This window comes from Phascolarctos cinereus, unplaced genomic scaffold, assembly GCF_003287225.1.
Source record: "Phascolarctos cinereus isolate Bilbo 61053 unplaced genomic scaffold, phaCin_HiC Scaffold_4;HRSCAF=312, whole genome shotgun sequence".
Lineage (NCBI taxonomy): Eukaryota > Metazoa > Chordata > Mammalia > Diprotodontia > Phascolarctidae > Phascolarctos > Phascolarctos cinereus.
The window spans coordinates 939325-958655 of record NW_027555847.1 but is presented as its reverse complement, the minus strand read 5'-3'; the positions used below and the strand labels follow the sequence as shown (position 1 = coordinate 958655).

The window sequence follows — 19331 nt, the reverse complement described above, 5'->3', positions numbered from 1 at the left end:
TTCCAAATGGCTTTTCAGAGTGGTTGGATCCATTCCTAGCCCATGATCTTTTGTCCCATATGGTGAAGTTCAGATTTCCACCCTGGGTCACATTCTGAGCTCCATTTGTTCTTCCCAACACATTCTTCTCTTCCCTTCTATGTTTTCTAGTGGGTGCAGAATAGTCTTGCTTTATTCAAATGTCCTTTCCCTTGTCTTTGAAGGTCTTTCTCCTGATGGCTCAGCTCTCCCTGCTTGTTTCTGAATTGAATTGTTAAATTTAAAAACTCTGTCGGAATTTGCAGCCTGGGGTGTTTCATTTTGTTTTTCCTGGAGGCAGTCTATGCATTCTTCCAATGGGCATTTCATTCTCTAAGTTCCAAAGTTCTGGGCTGCTTCTTTACTTTGAAGTTGGCCTGAGACTGGAGGGGGCATTCCCCTCCCTTCAGCCCTTTGCCCTTGTATCTTCTAGGCTGGCTCATGGGCTTGTGCTTTGGCTCCCATTTATTGGATTTTCCCCAAGTAGTCCCTGCAGATGTGCGCCCTTCTTCATCCTTGCCTCTTCAAGCCCCTCATTTTTGCTCCTCTTGTCTGTTGGGATCTGCCTACGTTAGCGTTTGCTGCTGGGCCCTCCTCCGACTGAGGATTTGTTAGGCACTAGAGACCCAGGGGTGGGCTCTTGCTGTCTGTTTGAATTCCTTTTCTTTCTCTTCCCTGCCCCCCCCAATTCAGGTGCTGATCCCCCCCCCCAGTTGGGGGAAGATTAGCTGACAGGGTTCCAGCTCTTTCAAATTGCCTAGAGCCACTGTGGGTCATGATACCCCCTTTTAGGGGGTGGTTTGGTTTTACTATTGTAAGATCTCCTATAGAATCAAGGACAGAGCTTGGGCCTGAACCACAGTCTTTCCATAATCTACACTGTTATAATAGCTCATCATGTAAATGAACCAGTGGAGACAGAAATCTGTGACTTTAAGAATTCTACTGAACTTTTCCTTCTAAAGGAATCTTTAAGACTGACAAATATTGATCTTGGTTTTTGAAACACCTTGGTAAATAAGGGAAGTTGAATGAATTCAAATCCGTAATTGTATTTTGAATGTGCTCTTTTGGAGCACTTATGGTTTTCCTTGTAGCCACTAATGTTTTGGGTTTTTTTTTTCCTACAGGTGGCATTACTTGGATTAGAAATTTTAAGTGCCTTCATTGACAGATTGTCTACAAGATTTAAATCCTACATACCCTCAGGTAAGCTAAATAATCTTATTGTATTTGATTTTTTTTTTTTTTTGCAAAAGCATAGTTGTAAATTGTCAAAATAAATATTTAGGGAATTTCTTTTTTGAGGGGAAAGGAAGCATGCCTTGGAAAGGGTAGAATGTCATGGTGGCAGGCCAGTTTGACTGAGAAAGTCCTTGGGGGAGTGAGGTGAAAGTTGGGAGGGGTTGGTGTCAGCCCCCTTGTGGTGGTCTTTAGATGGCAGCTTGATGCTTTTGGGTTTTTTCTAGACCCGTAGTGTTGAGGTCTAAGGCTGCTGGCAACTCCAAAAGTCAAGGGCAAAAGGAACGGGTCCTGTCTAGAAAGAATTCGGCTCAAGCCTTCTTTGAGTCAGAGACAAGGTTTATTGAAACACCAGTTGGGGTGGGTGAGATTCCTAGTGAGTCTGTGCTATTGGCCAGATTTTAAGAATCTGAGCAAATTAATGGAGGCAAGATGGACCACAGAAAAGACTGGGAAAATCTGGATGTGATTGAGCAGTGGCCAAGTAGTCTGGGCTGATAGGGAGGTAACAGAGAAGGGGTCTAGATGTAATTAAAGGTGGGAAGTGACCGAGAATTGGAGATTGGGGCAGGGTCAAAGCCACAATGAAAGGCTAGTTGAAAGGATTCTACTGAGATGAGCCTCAGGCAAATGCCAAGGACCTAGGAAGGTGCAGGGCCTTTTAGGGGTTCATCACTAGTACTCCGTTATTGAGAGGGGAGTGATGTGGCAGGAATGTCCTTTTGTCCTTCCTCTGTTCTTAAAGAGGACCAGGACCTCAGGAGGGTGATATCATGACTTGCTAGCGCATTGGATTTAAGTGAGGCAGGGCTATACACGGTCACCAGCCTCACTTTCTCCTCTGAAGCCATCTGGGTCCAGTGGTCAGATATCCAGGACAGCTGGAGAGGGCCCCCGATGCAGTGAGAGACCTTGGCCTTTTTAAGCTGAGGTCTTTAAGAGGTCTCAGTTTGTCTGAGGCAGGGCCCATCCAGAGATGAAAGTATTTAAAGCATCAGCCTCTCTTTCCAGTCTCATCTACTCTGCCCCTTCCTCCACTCACACACCACCCCATCCCCCATCTCCACACCTCTGCTGTTGGTGTCCCAGGCCTGGAGCACACTCCCTTAACACCTCTAGCTCTTAAAATGCCTCATTTCCTCCAGATGCTCCCTTCCATACAAGCCTTTCCTGATTCCCCGAGCTCCTGTGTCTTTCCTTCCATAATTTTCTTGTATTGATTTTGTGCATGTATGAATATTTTTTCATTTTTCTCAAGGACCCAGAACATTACCTAGGTCATAGTAAACACTGAATACATGCTAATTAATTGATTGGAGTGATTGATGCAGGTGTTTCCCGGGACCCTGAAAATGGAAGCAGTTTTCCCAGAGTCCCTCAACCAGTATACACCCCAGGTAGACCTTGAGCTCAGGTCTTTGTGAGACAAAGGTCTGCTCTCTAACCACTAGGCAGTGGTGCCCCTCAGTATTTAGATTATGACTCTCAAAGCAGGAAGGTGCCATGGAGACGGAGTGGGGCATGATTAGCAGCTGCACAAAGGATGGGGTAGAAAAGGGAGGAGCTGGAAGCAGGAAATGTTAGGGACCTGGGCTTCTGTGGCGGGATGCGTGGGAGGGCCCAGTCCAGAGGAGGAAACCATCTGGCGAGGGACTCCCACTTTGTAAACCTAGGAGCTGGAAAGTACTGGAGTCCAGGGGGGAAATGGTGGCATTTGGAGGCGGGTCAAGTTTGGGTGACATGTAGAGATGGAGACGCTGACAGGACGTCTAGGCAGATATGTGTGGGCGGGTTGCCAGGCTTCTGGAGGTGGCTCAGGGCTGTGTCTGAACAGAGGTGATGACTGCACCCATTGGTGCCCAAGCCAGGGTCAGAGGGTGCCCATATTTCACCAGAGCAAGGAGAGCACTGAAACATAAAGGTTGCAGGGACAGCTAGGTGGCGTCACAGTGCCCAGAGCGCTGGACCTGAGTCAGGGAGATCTGAGTTCAAATCCAGCCTCAGCCATCGACTCACAGGATCACACGGGGCAAGTCACTTCCCTGCTGTGCCATCGGCCTGAGCTTTCTCAACTGAAAAATGTGAAAACGAGCACCTTTCTCCCAGGCCTGTTGGGAGGGTCCAGGGAGGCCATTTTAGAAGACTGTGCAACCTTAAAGCCCTCTTTCAGTGTGAGCGCACCCCCCCACACACACAGACACACATCTATCCATACATACATGCATATACATGCACAATCTATCCATGCACGCATAGACATGTATATATGCATTTATCCATCTATACCTGAACGCACAAACATGGCACACACATATACATACACATTCATCCATGCACACATGCATACACATATACATACCCGCTTCCCCCCTCTACCCACACGCACATGCAATATACATGTATACACATATTTATCTAGCTATACCCGCATGCACAAACACACGTACATATATACACATCCATGCATACATACCTATACACACGTGCATGCACATATATACATACACATCCATGCATGCACACCTATATACACGTGCATACACACGTAAACATACCATCTATACATGTATGCACAAACACGCATATAGAAACACATGTACATATATAGTCATCCACACATATACATACACACACACATCCATCCATGTCCCCCCACACATAAACAATAGCCCTGAGTCTGTATATACTTTATCTTAGCACCTTTCTCTCATCTGACCCTGCCCCTACCTGGGGGCAGACCCCCAGCCCCTCACACCTACGTTAGGTGCTTTAGCTTGCTGGGGGTCTGCTTGCCCCAGCCCTCTCCCTGTTCTAGTCCATCCTCATTCCAGCCACCAGTGATTTTCCTAAAATCCAGCAGGCTTGATCATGTCACCCTCTACTTAGTAAACCCCAACAGCTCACCATCACCTCCAGGATCCAATCCCAAATGCTCTGCTTGGTATTCAGAGCCCTCGTCACCTTGCCCTGGCCTTCTTGCCCCTCACTCACCCATCCAGGGCCCTGGCCTCCTGGCTGTGCCACAAGCAAGCCCCTCCATCTCTTGGCTTTGGGGGCTCTCTCCCTCCCCATCCCTGCCTCCAGGCTTCCCTGGCTTCCTTCAAGTAGCCACTTCCATAGGAAGCATCAGTGAAATGCAAACGCCTCTGGGGTGATAGGATTCCATTTGTGTCTTTGCATCCTTCGCACATGGTATATTGCCTGGGACATAGTAAACGCTTCCTATGTGTTCTTTGATTGACAAGCACAGAATGTAATTCAAAGCCAATTCAAAGTAGTTTTGACTGGGGATCTCCCCCACAACTGATGAGATCAAGAAAGAGCTTAGCATTAGGGCTTGGAAGGTGCATTTGAGCTAGTGGGTCCATGAGTAGGATGCAGGAGGTGGGAGGAGAAGGGACATCCGTGGAATGGAGGATTGTCTGGAGAAGACCCGGAGAGGTGCAGGTATGGGAGTGTTGTGTGACGGCCACAGATGCCCAGTGTCTGAGTGGGAGGAAGTCAGCTGGTTCTGGAGAGAACGCTCAGCTGGGCCTGGGCACGGGCTGACCTCCATCCTAACCCTTTTCCTCTCGACTCCTCCCCAGGACTTGGCCCCCTGGCCTCCCTTCCTCCTTCCCTAGCTACACCGAGCTCACTGGTCAGTAGAGGGGAGTCAGAATTGTCCCGGCTCCCCCTGACACCTTCGAGGGTGACTCAGTCCATGGCCACCCCCCACTCAAGACTCCAGTAGTTATTGCATGCCGACCTCCCGGTCAGCCCCTGCCTTCCGCAGGAGTTTGTTGCCACCCTCACAGTCACCCTGTACTAAGGTATCCGACCTCAGGTGCACCCAGAGATGTTCACCCCCTGCATCTAGCCATCTCCCACTCAGAAATTTCCTGATGGGATCGTTGCTTTTTATGGTGTCATCTTTCCCTCTGTCTTATGTCCCCACCAGCCAGCCCTAAGATCTCCAGCCCCCGACCCTCTGGTTCTTTCCTGGCCATCACCTGTCCACTGGCTGACCTCCCTTTGCTTCCCTCCTTGCCCTCTTATCCTTTGGATTCCTCCCTCTATCCACTGAAATCAGGAGGCCTTGATGCTCAGGGGCAGTACAGATGTATGTTAAGGGGTTCAGTCTGCCCCTCTTCACAGCTCCTCCCGCCTCCCTTGGCACCCAGGTGTCCTTCCCCATCTCACATGAGGTGGTCCCGTTCCACTGTTCTCTCTCCAGCACATCCATGTTCTCTTAGTAATCTTCGATGTCCCCTGTCTGCTGCTAGCCCCCCAGCATGTCTCCCCCGGGCTCCAGGCGGCTGACCCTGAGGAGGCCTTCTCCCCCATTCTTGGGCTTCCACCTTCATCATTCACCCACAGTGGCTTTGCCCAGCTTTTCTAGCCAGCCCTGGCCCTCTCGACCTCTGCAGCTTGGACGCTGTCGGTCACTCTCTCCTTGGACCCCGTGACCCGTTCTCTCCCGCTTCTCCTGTGTGGGGTGTGGAGGAGCATTTGGGGCAGCGGAGACCCAGAGTCTGGGCACATCACTGAACCTCTGCCTGCCTCGGTTTTCTGCTCTGTAGAATGGGGATCAGGAGTAGTACCCCTTCCCAGGGGCTTGGGGGGATTCAGTGAGATTGTAATGGTAGAGCTGTCAGCACAGGGCCCAGCACATAGTAGGTGCTGTGTGAGTATCAGCATGCATTTCTAAAATCCCACCTGTTAGTTACTCTGTGCTTGTCCTTCGCTCTCCTTAATTGTTTTGCTTTTTCTAGTTATTTCAGCTTTACTAGATCGGCTGGGAGATTCCAAAGACCAGGTCCGAGACCAGGCGCAGAATCTGATCTTGAAGATCATTGGTCACGCCGCTTCACCCATGGTAGGCTTCCTTCCCAGGAGGACGGTGTGCTTAGGTGGAGGGGGCAGAAAACCTGCGGACAAAGTCCTCGGCTCGGACAGTGAGCACAGATCTGGCCTCAAGATCTTGGTAGCCCAGTGACCCTCAGTCTCCTGATCTGGAAGATGGAAATGATAACAGCACCTAACTTTCACCCCAGATTGTTGAGAGGCTGCAGTGGGATCCTGGTTGTAAAGCCCTCAGCACGGCGCCTGGTGCGGACTAGGCTCTATTTGAATAGGCCACCTGTGGTTTTTCAGACCAGATAAAAAAGCCAGCTATTGGAATACAAGTCATACACCAGACTTCCAAAAACACCGCAAAATAACGTGGTGACCCCTTGAGCTCTTCTGTTCCCTTGAGCGTTTCAGGTTAGATTAGGGGCTAGATTTGGCTGGGGAAAGGCGGCCTCTCTGTTCTCACCCACGTGTAGCTGCAGAGTAGCGCTTCCTTTGAAGGCTTCCCCAGGACATGGATCCAGGGAGGGATGTGCTTCAGACCAGCCTTTCCTTTGGCTTCTAGCCACAGTCTGGATGGTTTTCTAGCTGGTCAGATAACCAGTCAGTGAACTTCACGATACTTTGACCATCTCATTACTGATAGTCATGAAAGAATTCAGTATGAAAGTTTATTTTGAGAACTTGTGAATATCTTAATTATGAAAATAAATTCTGTGATAGTTGGAAAAAAGTATCACTAAGACAGGCCTCTGGCTATGTGCTGATTAGTTATTTTAAAAATATGCTCTATAGGGGTAGCTAGGTGGAGCAGTGGATAAAGCTCTTGCTTTGGAGTCAGGAGGACCTGAGTTCAAATCTGGCCTCAGAGACTTCACACTTACTAGCTGTGTGACCCTGGGCAAGTCACTTAACCCCAGTTGCCTCACCAAAAAGCAAAAAAAAGATACACTCTATGACAGAACCTTATGTTTCATGGATACAGGAACTGTTTGCACCGTGTGTGTGTATGTGTGTGTGTGTGTGTGTGTGTGTGTATGGATGTGTATGGATGCATGTGTTTGTGTGCATGGGTGCATGTGGTGGGTGTAGGTGTGCATGTGTATTTGCATGGGTGTGTTTGTGTGCATATGCATGGGTGTGTGTGTGGGTATGTGGGTGTGTGCATGCGTGTGGGGGGTGCGTGGGTGTGCATGTGCGTGAGTGTGTTTGTGTGCGTATATGAGTGTGGGTGGGTACAAATGTGTGTGTGTGTACATGTATGTGTGTGGGTAGGTTGCATGCACATGTGTGGGTGTGTTTGGGTGGGTGGGGTACCTGCATGTGCATGTGTGTCTTCATGTGGGTGTGTGCATTTATGGGTATGTGTGCATGGATGTCTGTGTGTGTGTGAGTATGTGCATGGGGATGTGTGTGTATATGTGGTATGCATATGTATGTGTGTGTGTGCACGTATGGGTGGGCACAAATAAAAGAGCTGTGAAAAATGAGAAGACTTAATTCCTTCAGAAGCTGGCTTTCTCCTCTGTTGGGGGCCTGTTTTTGACGATCACTTAGTTATAATGTCTAAATGAACTTTGTCAAAAAGAAAATGGTGTGGGGAAGTCCACCATTGGGTGGCTCAGGAGTCCCACAGAGATCCCCGTTTCGGTGACGAGGGACAGCCATTGCCAGGCAACACTGGCCTGGTGAAATGCTTCCTGCACCACAGAGAGTCTTTTGGCTGCGTTGAAAGGGAAAGACAGTCAGACATGTTCATCCGAGGTCGGGGTCCTGTAGGCCTTTCTGGGGCCCTTAGAGAGAGTGTTGGGAACAAGTCAGGTGTTCCTCAGGGAGGGGCTGCACGCAGGAGGAGAACCCAAATTCAGGGTTAAATTAAGTAGATGACAACCCAGGGGAGCAGCTAGGTGGCGCAGTGGATAGAGCACCGGCCCTAAAGTCAGGAGGACCTGAGCTCAAATCTGGCCTCAGACACTTGATACTAGCTGTGTGACCCTGGGCAAATCACTTAACCCCAATTGCCTAAACAAATAAACAACAACAACAACAACAAAAAGCACACGGGGTCCTGCAGCTGCGGCTCAGAGACGTGTCACCAAAGTTGGGGAGGAGAAAATCTGTTCCGGGGCTGGCTGGTAATGCGGTTAGCCGAGTTAGACAAGCAGTTCCAGCAGAGGAAGTAGTAGAGGCATTTTTGTTTTCAATAATTCATGATTCTTCTCTCTCTTTTTCCCACTAGTATGTTTGGGAGCACTTGACTGTTGGTTTTAAACACAAGAACTATCGGTCCCGAGAAGGTGTCTGTCTGTGTCTTATTGCCACCTTAAACATGTAAGCGGAAGAATTTAAGAGCATAATGTTGCCTCCTTCCCCCCACCCCCCATCCCTACCTTGGGTTTTAAAGCTGCAGAAGTGATGCGTTTTCGTGGGTATTGGAGACACAGCTTTGTTTTTAAGCAGTGACGCACGCTTCTGACGTTTAGCACTCGCTCCGGAGAGGCTTTTGGGGTGTGTAGATATTTTAGATCTTCTACTGGCTGGGGGGAGATTTGGCCTTGGGGACAGAAATGCTCTTTTCAGATGGGCTTGCCATGCTGGGGAGTCTGTTCTGTCATCTGGTGCGTGCACCCCTTAGGCTAGTTCAGCCCAGCTTCCTGCTGATTCCTGTGGGCCTTGAGAGGAGGAAGGCTTGGTTTTCTGGGCCAACTGTGCAGCCCACAGGCTCTCGGAAAATGGTCCTTAGTGGTCCATGGTGGCCAGCACTGAGCTCAGGACTGTCTTTGAGAAACTGTCAGCAGTTCTGCCTCTTCCAGACACTTCCCTGTTCTCTTCTCAAGCTTGCTTACCTGCCCTTCTCTGCCTTCTCTCCTTCATCCACATGGCCAGCCCTTGACATGTGCACAGTGTCTTAGAGGGCGGCCTTCAGGCGCTTTTCTCTGCTTCCCTTTTTTCACTCTGTTGCTTCTGGCCCTTGAGCCCATGGAATTGTTTTGGAGTCATTTAAAACATTTGTGACATCTCTGCTTTGCTTATTTCAAGTCTTGGTGGATTTTAAAGATTCTCTTGGGTCTGGCGTTGGGCCCATTTCTTTCTGTTCTGCTTCGGGGTCTTAGGTGAGCTTGCCTCCTCTCACTCTTCTTCCTGTGACAGGTCTTCTGTCTTCTGTCTTCCTCTGCGTGTGTGACACCCCTGCCCTCCTCCGCACCCTTCCACTGAGTCCTTCTGGCGCTCTTGTTCTGGGCACGTCCTCCTCGGCTTCCCTGCCCCGCCTGCACCTCTGTCCCTGGGCACTCACCCGCATTGTGGATGGGAGGGCCTATGTCAGTGGAGAAGTTTCAGCAGCGTCAGTTTTCAAAGCAAAAGGCAGTGGCATTAAGGATGCTCTCGCCATAGGCTCCTCCCCAAAGCCCAGTGACCTGGGTGGGCAGCGCTGCCTCGAGGGGGACACCAGCTCGAGCCTAGCTCTGGGGTTTGTTCTGCAGCAGGACGGGCAGCATTTCTTGTTCCCGTGTGGCTTTTTCTAAAAATTACATCTCCGAAATGATTATTAATGTGAATCCTTCCTTCCTTGCTCGTTTCATGCAGCACCCGTGATTTCTGCATGGCGATTGCTGTGTTTTGCCCCGTCTTTCTGCTGTTGCCCTAAGAACTGAGTGAGGAGCCCCTTCAGAGGCCAGAGGGGGCGGGCGTGGTGCTGAGTGGACCTGGGCTTCTTCCGTTGATGTACTAAGCTCTTTCTCCCCCTCCCCTTTTGTTTTAAAGCTATGGTGCACACTCGCTAGTCCTCAGCAAGTTGGTGCCACATTTGTGCATCTTATTTGGAGATTCCAATGGTCAGGTAAGGAACGTGTTTGTGTTCACAGGTGGAATTGGGGGCTTCATTTTCCTCTGAGAGTTCCCATGACTTCTTTGAGACCCCTCACTTTGAGTCAGCGGTATTTCAGCCTTGCCAAGGGTTCTGTTAGATGTGGGTATGGACCCAGAAGGGCTGGTTCTGGGCTCCCTGAGCCTGGCAGCTGCTCCTGGGGAGGGGGATGGGCTGGTCCCTTTGTCATGGCTTCCTCTCCCGAAGGGCAACGGGATGGTCTTGCTTGTGTTGCTGGAACACGGTGTGCTTTGGCTTTGGCTGCGCATGACAGCCTTGCTGTGCTTTGGCTTCCATTCCTAAGGGAAGGACTCTGTCAGGAGAGGATCTCCTCTGATCCAGGTTGAGGGAGGAGGCCAAGGCAGGCAACATCATGAACTCGGCCGGTGCCGAGCGTCCTCCTGTCCAGCTGGCCTCATTGAAGGGAGTTGAATCCAACTGGATTGGCAGGTTCCACCAAACTGGAGCAGCTTCTAGTATGGACTTCCTCTCCCCTCTCCTGGTGGTACTTCCAGACCTCCTCGTCCCTCCCCCAACCTCCCCCTCAGCTGAGACCCGGTCTCCTATTTCACAGAAGAAAGGGTGGCCCTTCTCCTGGGGCATGGCCAGCCCTGGTCCATCCCATCTCCCCTGCAGATTCCCCTCTGCCCTGTCGCTCATTTTCAGCCTCTTCCTGTCCGCTGGCTGCTTCCTTACAGCCTGTGATCGTGCCCGGGTCTTCTCTATCCTGAGAAAACCCTCCCTTGATCCTTCCATTCCTGTGAGTGGGGATCCCATGTCTTGCTTCCCTGTCTGTGGCCGGGCTCCCCAAGAGGCCGTCTGTACTTGGGTCCACACTGCCTTTCCTCTCACTCACTTTTTAACTCTTAGAATCTGGCTTCTGCTTATCGTTCAGCTCAGCTGCTCTCTCCAAAGTTGCCATGAGCTCTTGACGACCAGTGCAGTGGCCTTGCCCCAGTCTTCAGCCTTTGACACTGCTGCTCCCCCTCTCCTCCTTTACGTTCTTTTTTCCCCAGTTTTCCTGACACTTTTGTCCTCCTGCCTCTCTGACCGTTCATCCTCGGCCTCCTTGGCTGGATCCTCTTCCAGCTCCCACCTCTGGCCCTAGGCGTTCTCTGGCTTCTGTCCTGGCCCTCCTGTCTTCTTCCATTCTACTTCACTTGGTGGTCTCGTTACCTCCCGTGGATTTAGTGGCCATCTCTGTACTAATGACTCACATCTTCCTTTCCCGCCCTGCCCTCCGCTGGCCTCCCATGTTGCATTGCCCGCTCTTGGACGTCTCAGACTGGACGTGCAGTCGATGGCCTATACTCAACGTGTCCCACGCAGAACTCGTTACCTTTTCCCATAACCCCTTACTGTCAAGGGCACCTCCATCCCCCCAGTCCCTCAGGCTCCCAACCTAGGGATCCTGCCAGACTCCTCACTCTCATCCCCAAGATCCAAGATGGTGCCAAGGTCTGTCGAGTTCACTCAGCAGCGTCTCCCTGAGATGCTCGTTCTCACTTCTGACGCTGTCTTCTGCGTGGTGCAGGCCCATCACCTTGTGTCCATCCTCTGTTCATCCACTAAAGGGATTTTCCTGAAGTGCAGGACTCCTGCTCAGTAGCTCTAGTAGCTCCTTATCACTTCCAGGTTCAAATCCCAAATCCTCTGTTCAGCGTTTGGTGTCCTTCCCGATCTCCCCAGGACGTGGGGGTCCAGTGACGCCAGCCTTGTGGCGGTCTCCTGTGCCTGGTACACGCTCTCTCCTCACCTTTGCCTCCTGCCTCCCCTGGCTTCCCCCTGTGTCCCCACTCGCGTCCCAGCCCACTGCCCTTCTCTCTCATGATGACTCCCACTTACTCTGTACCTTGTTTAGACATTGCTGTTTGCGTGTCAGACTGGCAACTCGTCGAAGGCGGGCACTGGTTTTTTGCCCTCCCTTTTCTCTCCAGCGGCCAGTGATTGGTCATTGGCTGGCCCACAGACTCTGATTTGCAGAAGTTTGCTTTGTTATGAGTTAGGTATGGGCTGATCCCATAGTGAGAGTGATGGGTGACAGGTGGGAAGGGTCTATTGTCCTGCTTGTCCCCTGACGGTATCTGGACAAAGAAGGAAGACTTGGGGACCCCAGCTGACAGAGAGCACAGGCCCATGTGGGGGACTGGCAGGGATGGCGGCTCTTTACCAGAGGGCTGGTGGATGGACGCGACTCGCAAGTAGTCATTAGTAGTTGGAGGTCTCCATTGGAGGCTCCAGCATCAGTGCCATTGCTAGTTTTTACTGACCGTTCCCATGTGGGTACCCACTTCTCAGATTGGCAGAAAATAGTAGGTCAGGAAGGATGGCGTGGCCAGGTTCCAGGAGGGAATTCAGCAACTAGAACCTTTGTCTGGATCTTTGGAGGGAACTTAACAAATGCAGTGCCCAGTCGTCCTTTGGGGGTCAAAGTATTGCACGCGTCCAGTGCGTCCACAGCGTGACGTGGCACGCTCAGGCCTGGCCAGCCCTTAACAAGTGCGTAGCCCTGGCCCCGTCACATCTGCAGTTCTGGGGGCTGTGGTGAGGACCTTGTGTTGGGGAGAGCTTTCCTGGCACTGCTTTGACATCAGTGTCCTGGGGTGGTTGTAGGATCCCCCAACGTTAGGGGACAGCCCTAGCACTGCAGCTCTAGCCCTCCCTCTACCAGAGCCCTTGGCCAGTGGGGCCCAGGCTTGGTGGTCTTGGTGCTCCCTTTCAGCTCTCAGATTCTTTCTTCTCATGAGGTCCCCCGAGAGCTTGGCCTGCGCCTGGTGGGAGAGGCTGACCTCAGGAGGGAGGGCCTTCGAGGTCCGAGGCCATGGCCTGGGGCTGCCTGGCTGGGCAGTGTGCGCAGGTGAGCCTGGGAGGGGCCTATCCGTGCCCTGTGGGTGCAGGCGCAGCTGCTCCTCTCTCCTCTCATCCTAACTAGTGCAGGAGGGGTGGCTGGATGTTTTGAGGCCCCCGATGGCAGGTTGTCCTGCTTCCCAGACCTATCTGGCGGCGTCTTCCAGAGCCTGCCCGGGAGCCCCTCGGGCCACAAGGTTCTCTTGTGTGGATCCCAGAAGTCCACAGGGGCCAGTGTGCTGGACAGTGACGGACCCCAGAGGGAGGTGGTTTCTGTCTTTTCCATGTTCCAGCAGTGGGGACACCCAGGACCCTGGGTGGGTGATGTGGGATGCCTGGATGTGACCCGCCAGGCTTCCCAAAGCTGAGGCCGGGGCTGCATCTTATGCATTGTGGACTTTCAGTCTTGGTTCAGGCACAAAAGCCCCGACAGGGGTTCTTAATGCCAAAACATCTTGAGAAGTGACCCAAGGTGCTTGTGTGTGCTTGTGAGACAACGATAGCGAATATTCCAATCAGCTTCATCTCCCAATTCCTTCGGCAGGTGAGGGATGCTGCAATATTGGCCATGGTGGAGATCTACTGCCATGTGGGAGAGAAAGTCAGAGTGGACCTCAGCAGGAGAGGCCTCCCCGCTGCCCGGTAAGCACCATGGGGACGTTTTCAACCCTTCCTGTTTCTCAGGCTCCTGTCCTGTCACCTGGTGTGGGTGTGTCAGAAGAGAGGTGTGCAGGTGTGCCCACAGGGCCTGGAGCATCCACTGAAGCCCAGGGCGGGACAGAAGGAGGCATGATGGTGTCTCCTCCATCCCCGGGGATGCCGACCTCCAGACTTGGCTCCCTCTGCCTGAAGCCTGGCCAAGGACAATTGGTAAGGAGGGTCAGGGGAACCAGAGGCAGAAGCTGAGGGGAGCCTGGCCTGCGTGAGCTCCTGTTCTCCTGGGGAGGCGAGGGGTATGCGTGGGTGTCTGCGTAGGTGGGCGAGAAGGAGGGGGTCAAGCAGAGTCCTAATATGGGGCTGAGGGAGCTGAGCTTGGGGAGGAATGGAGGAAGTGCATGCGTGACCATGTCAGGTGCCGCAAGGGGGGTCACTCATGAGAAGTCAGGCAGGACCCCGGAGGTAGAGTGGTCATCATGTCCACCCCCTTTGCCTCTTCTGGGTTAGGAAAACAAAAGATTCCACAGCAGGTCAGCATCTGTGTCTGAGATGGGATTAGAACTCAAGCTCAGCCCTGTACCCACTGGGCTGCACTGCCTTCCTTGCCATAGGGACCTAGCCAGGGGCACCGTGGGGTCTGCGGAGGTGCGAGGTCGTGCACTGGGCAGCCCACCTTCCACAGAAAGAATGGTGTTGGGAGGCAGGACAGAAGAGATGGATGGGTGCTAGAGACAGCTGGTCATGGGCCCGAGCACGACAGCGATCCAGCCATGCTCTGCCCAGGGATGGTGCTCGCCTTAGAGGGAGGACCAGAGAAGGCCCCCACAGCGTGACCTTGGCGGCCCTCCTGCTGCCTTTCGGGTTTCTGTAGGCGGTGCACATGGGAGCAGAGGGCACTGAGAGCCTGAACCCAGCTGTTGGCGCCCTGAAGACCTGGCTCAGTCGTAGCCTCTGTAGACCAGCAGGACGTGCTAGCCCTTTGCGGGGGAAGGGGGGGAATTGAGGAGCTCATTCGATCTGGTTCTGTGGGAGCTCACAGGCAGTCAGAAACATTGTTTTTTGATGTTTGGTGTTTAAGAAACAGTGTCATGAACACCAGTCTGTCTTGCGCTACAATTATGCACCCAGTGTATGCAGAGGAGATTCATACTGGCAGCAGCGTGCTTGTGAGTGTGTTGAGCGTTCATGGTGGGCAGAGGACCTTCTCCCCTCTCTGCCGACTTTGTTGATGGGGCTTGGTTTTTCACCCAAGTCATCAGTTTTCAGCCTGTTCTCCTCAGCAGACACCCGTTAAGTCACCTCGTCTTTAGCCAAAGTACAACAGCAAGTATCCCCCCTGGAAACACCCTGGAGAGAGCGGGCCAGGATGGGGGGGGGCCCTCAAGTGGGTGGGCTGCTTCTAGCCTGGGCCGTGTCAGGAGAGCCAGCCTCTGTGGCCAGACACCAAAGGAATCAATCAGTGAGGCCGGGGCTGGGCCCAGCCATGGGAGGGGCACCTCTGCCCCAATTCTGCCTTCCCCCCCACCCCCAGCTCCTTTCCCCCATTAGAGCGTCAGCTCCCTGAAGGCAGGAGAGGCTTCCTTCTAACTGTTCCGCTTTTGTGTTGTGTAAGTCCATCTTGGGCATCTTTTTTTCTTTTTTTTTGGTGGATTAACAGTTTTATTGAGGAGGTCAGTAGAAAAACTGGATTTCTTATCTACTCCTGCCTTCTAGCCAACTTTTGAGGAATTCAGTTCAATTCATCCATTATTTACCAGGTGCTAGGCACCATACTGGACACCATGCCTATCATCCCTTGCCCCTGTGGCCAAAAGAGGGAGAGAAAGTCACTTCAGCTCATTATAGGCCTCAGTTTCCCTGCTGTTCAGAACATCAGCTTCAGCTGTTGATTTTCCTGTGAAACAAGGGGGGGGGGGGCCTGGTTTAGCCACTAGCCAGGTGCCCAGTCCATTTCCACCACAGGCCTGTGATATGTATGCCCAGGGCTTGGGATAGGCCAGACGTGTGGTCTCCACGGAAGCAGAGACTGAGAAGCATTGGCCTTGGAGTCAGGAGCGTGGCAGATCATGGCTGCCCTCCAGCATTTCCTTGGGCAGAGGCAGCTTCATCTTTTGGAGACCAAGGCCTGCCAGGGTTCAAATCCTTCCCCCGTGTGGGTCAGGGAAGGCAGTCCTCCTAGGCCTCAGTTTCCTCATCTTGAAAGGGAGAGAATTGTAATCTGTGGCCTCAGTGGTCTTTTCTAGCTCTAGATCTGGGGTCTGATTAGAAACTTTCCCTCTCATTGGCCCAGACAAATCTCTGAGACCAAAGACGGAAGTGGTCACCCCCAGAGGGATCCCCTCGTCGGCCAGATAGCCAGACCAGACCCAGCCCCTTCCCCTTGTCCCTCCCCACCCCCATTTGTGTTCTCTAGAAAAATGCAGTGGGATAGCAGTATTTTGTTGTTCACCTTTTCAGTTTCTAAGTGGCCCCGGAGGCAGAGAAATGTTAAGTGGGTTCTTCTTAGGGGGGTGAGATGGGAGGTAAGAGGGACTTTTTTTTTAAAAAGCGAGCTAACTGGTTTGAAATATCCATCTGGGTGTATGTCGGTCCATATATGTGCATTATTTGTATGTTTCGTATATATTTATAGATTTTTATTTAATTAATTAATTTATTTTGTGAGACAGTCGGGGTTAAGTGACTTGCCCAGGGTCGCACAGCTAGTGAGTGTCATGTGTCTGAGGCCGGACTTGAATGCAGGTCCTCCTGACTTCAGGGCCGGTGCTCTATCCACTGCGCTGTCTAGCTTCCCCCAATAATATTTATATGCACACGCACACATGTATGTATGTATGTATGTGTATGTCTTTGAGGAGAGAGAGCCACAGAACAAATGCCTTTCCCTCTTTGTTTCTAGGTTACAGGCAGTATTCGCCAAGTTTGATGAAGCGAGAGGCTCAGGCAGCATGGCGTTGAGCGTCGCTGACGGTAAGAGGCGACATTCCATTTCTCTGTTGTCTCTTAAGACCCTTCTTGTGAGTTCTCAAGGCTAGCGCGTGCCGTGACCGCGACGGCCCGTCCCGGCGGTGTGGGATGGCTGATTTTGTGTCACGACAAACAGAGTGATCCATCTGGAAGGGTACAGGTTCGTTCATGCCCCGGCGAGGCCCTTCTGTGTGCTCAGTGAGCGCACGTCGCCAACGTGTCCCGACCTTCTTTTCTCCTTGGCGGCCTCCTCCATGTTCTGCATTGTGAAATGTCACCGTCCTCTTCTGCAACTTGGTCGTGGCACTGGCCCCGTGCTGCCAGTGGCCTTGGGGCTGCCTGCCCCCGGGGCACTTGGCTGAGCCCCCTCTTCCTGGTGCCCCCCGCCGTGCCCTGGCCGCTCCCCCCACTGATGCGCCGGTCAGCTTGCCCAGGATTCTGCCATTGGCTCAATGATTTGTGTAGCTCGCTTTGAGCACAGATTTCCTGAGAAGAGTCGACCCGTGTGAAACACGCTGCCTTCTTGGGTGGAACACTCATTCTGTGGGCAGTGTGGCTGCTGTTGTGATCAGGCCTTGTTCTGAATCACGTTACTTGGAGGCAAGCTCCGTGGTTTGTGTTTCTGAAAGCGCTAACCACTCTGCTAGTCAACGTGCATTTATCAAGTGCCTGCTGCATACAAGGCACTGTGTTAAGGGATGGATTCAAGGAATGAAAGTCTCTGTTCTCAAGGGGCCTCTGTGTGCGACCAAGAAGTAAATATTTATGTCTACACAGCATAAGTGCAGTTCGGCATAAGGTGGTCGTGGGGTGAGGCAGCGAGCATCGGGGAGGTGTGGGACCATCTCTGTGTGGAAGGCATTGCTGGTGCTGGGTCTTGAAGGAAGGGAGGCATTCCAGCAGACAGGGGTGAAGAGGGAGGGTGCTCCAGGTGTGGGAGATTGCCAGGGCAAAGGCCCAGAGACAGGAGATGGTGGTGTGTGTGTTTGGGTGCCAGGGGAAAGAGACCAGGATCAGGGGCAGGGAACCTGCAGCCTTGAGGCCACACGTGGCCCTCTAGGTTCTCGGGTGCAGCCTTTTGACTGAGGCCAAGTTTTACAGAACAGATCCTTTTATGAAGGGGATTTGTTCTGTGAAGGGCTGTACTTGAAGACCTAGAGGATCACATGTGGCCCCACCCTAGACCAGGCTGTGAAGGGCTTTCAGAGCCAAACCAAGGAGCTGAGAGTTCATTGTGGAGGCCAGAGGGAGCCTGTCTAGGGACCAAGAGAGACGTGGGCAGATCTGCACTCACAGAGGTTGAGTGGGAGGTGGATTGGAGCAGGAGAGATCCCAGGGGCGGGTTAGGATTCAGGGGTAGAGGGAGGTGGGGCCCTAAGAGGACAAAGGTGAGAGGTCAAGCCCTTGTCCACTGGAAGAAAGGAAAGGGAGTCACAGAGTCAAGATTCCAGCCTCGCTCCTTGGAGGTCAAATCCAGAGCTCTAAGAGGGGAGTGAGTGAGTGAGAGTGTGGGTGAGTGTGTGTGGGGGGTGTGGGAGTGTGTATGGTGTGTGTGGTGTTTATATGTGGGTGTGGGAGTGGGTGTGGTGTTTATATGTGGGTGTGGGGTGATATGGGTGTGGGGTGTATGTAGGGGTGTGTGTGTGTGTGTAGGTGTGGGGGGGCGTGGTGTGTGTGGGGTGTGGGGGGAGGGTGAGTAGAAGGGGAGAGGAGAGAGGGAAGGAGGTGGGGGTATGGGATGGGAGAGGGGAAGAGAGAACAGGGAGAAGGATTGGGTAGGACTGTGTCCAGGGCTTGGCCTGGGCCAGGAGAAGAGCCGGTAGTGGTCAGGGCCTGGGAGGGGAGAGGAGAGCATGGAGGTACAAGCCTAGGTGCTCAGGTCATCTGCTTGACGTTTGTGGGTGACGCTTTTCCATTGGTGTCTTTGACATTGGGCTAGGACTGTTAGGTGTGGTTAAGATGATGTTGGGGCCATCCATTGGAGGGGCAGCTAGGTGGCGCAGTGGATAGAGCTCTGGCCTTGGAGGACCTGAGTTCAAATGCAGCCTCAGACACTTGAAATTTACTAGCTGTGTGACCCTGGGTAAGTCTCTTAACCCTAGCTGCCTCGCCAAAAAGCAAAAGAAGAGAAAACTCCAAATGAAGTCACAGTCAGACAGGGCAGAATTACAACAACAGTCCATTGGTCCCCCCAAGGCCACCCTGCTGAGCATTCTGAAGGTGTGTCCTGTTAAGCGCCCCCCCCCCGCTTCCCCTCCTTATGCCCTCCCCTTCTTGCCAACATCCCTCATCGCGGGTTCTCTTTCGTCCAGGTCGGCGGAGCCTGGTGCTCATCTTGTCTGTTGGGGCACGTGGTTGCACCTCTCCTCGTGGGGGTCCATCCTGACCCCGTTCTCTGGGGGACCCACCTCCCTAGTGTTCACTGACCACACACACACGGGACCCAGATCTGCTCAGCTTGTCTACACCAGAACTTAGCATCTTTCCTTCAGGCCTTTCCCTCTGCATGACCCATCAGACACATCTGTTTATCTTCTTTTGCGGGGCTTCCCTGGCTCCTCCCGCACCTCCCCCACTCCCAGAAAGCTCCTCCTTCTGATAAAAAACTAAAAATAAAGTGGAAAAGAAGTTGTGCGAGCCCAGCCGACGTCCTGGCTTTCTGCACCAAGCCCTCCTCCCCGGGGAGGCTCAGACCGAGCCAGGATGGCCACCCCTCGCTACGAGGGCACTGTCCACCGCCGGCCCTTCCCTCGCCCTTTGGCCACATCACTGACCCTCGCGGTCTCCGCTTACCCAGCTGCTCCGCCGGGACAGTTCCTTCTCCTGAGTTGTCTCCTGGACTATTGACCCAGTGTCACAAATGCTGGCTGGCTCCTCCCCAGCTGGTTCTGATCACAGGTCA

At 52.7% G+C, this 19331-nt stretch overlaps 1 protein-coding gene across 27 annotated transcripts in view; it reads left to right on the top strand.

Annotated features, from left to right (window-relative positions):
• Nucleotides 1-19331, top strand: part of CLASP2 (cytoplasmic linker associated protein 2) — a 142167-nt gene that overhangs the window by 9486 nt on the left and 113350 nt on the right. For 26 of the 27 annotated variants that reach the window (XM_078151989.1, XM_078151986.1, XM_078152000.1 and 23 more), the window contains exons 2-7: nt 1149-1227; nt 6015-6118; nt 8333-8424; nt 9856-9931; nt 13350-13447; nt 16362-16432. In XM_078151989.1, coding sequence (XP_078008115.1) covers nt 1149-1227; nt 6015-6118; nt 8333-8424; nt 9856-9931; nt 13350-13447; nt 16362-16432 — 520 coding nt within the window. Of the gene's footprint in view, nt 1-1148; nt 1228-6014; nt 6119-8332; nt 8425-9855; nt 9932-13349; nt 13448-16360; nt 16433-19331 lie in introns of those variants that run through there. The other variant, XM_078151993.1, reaches the window with a different exon arrangement.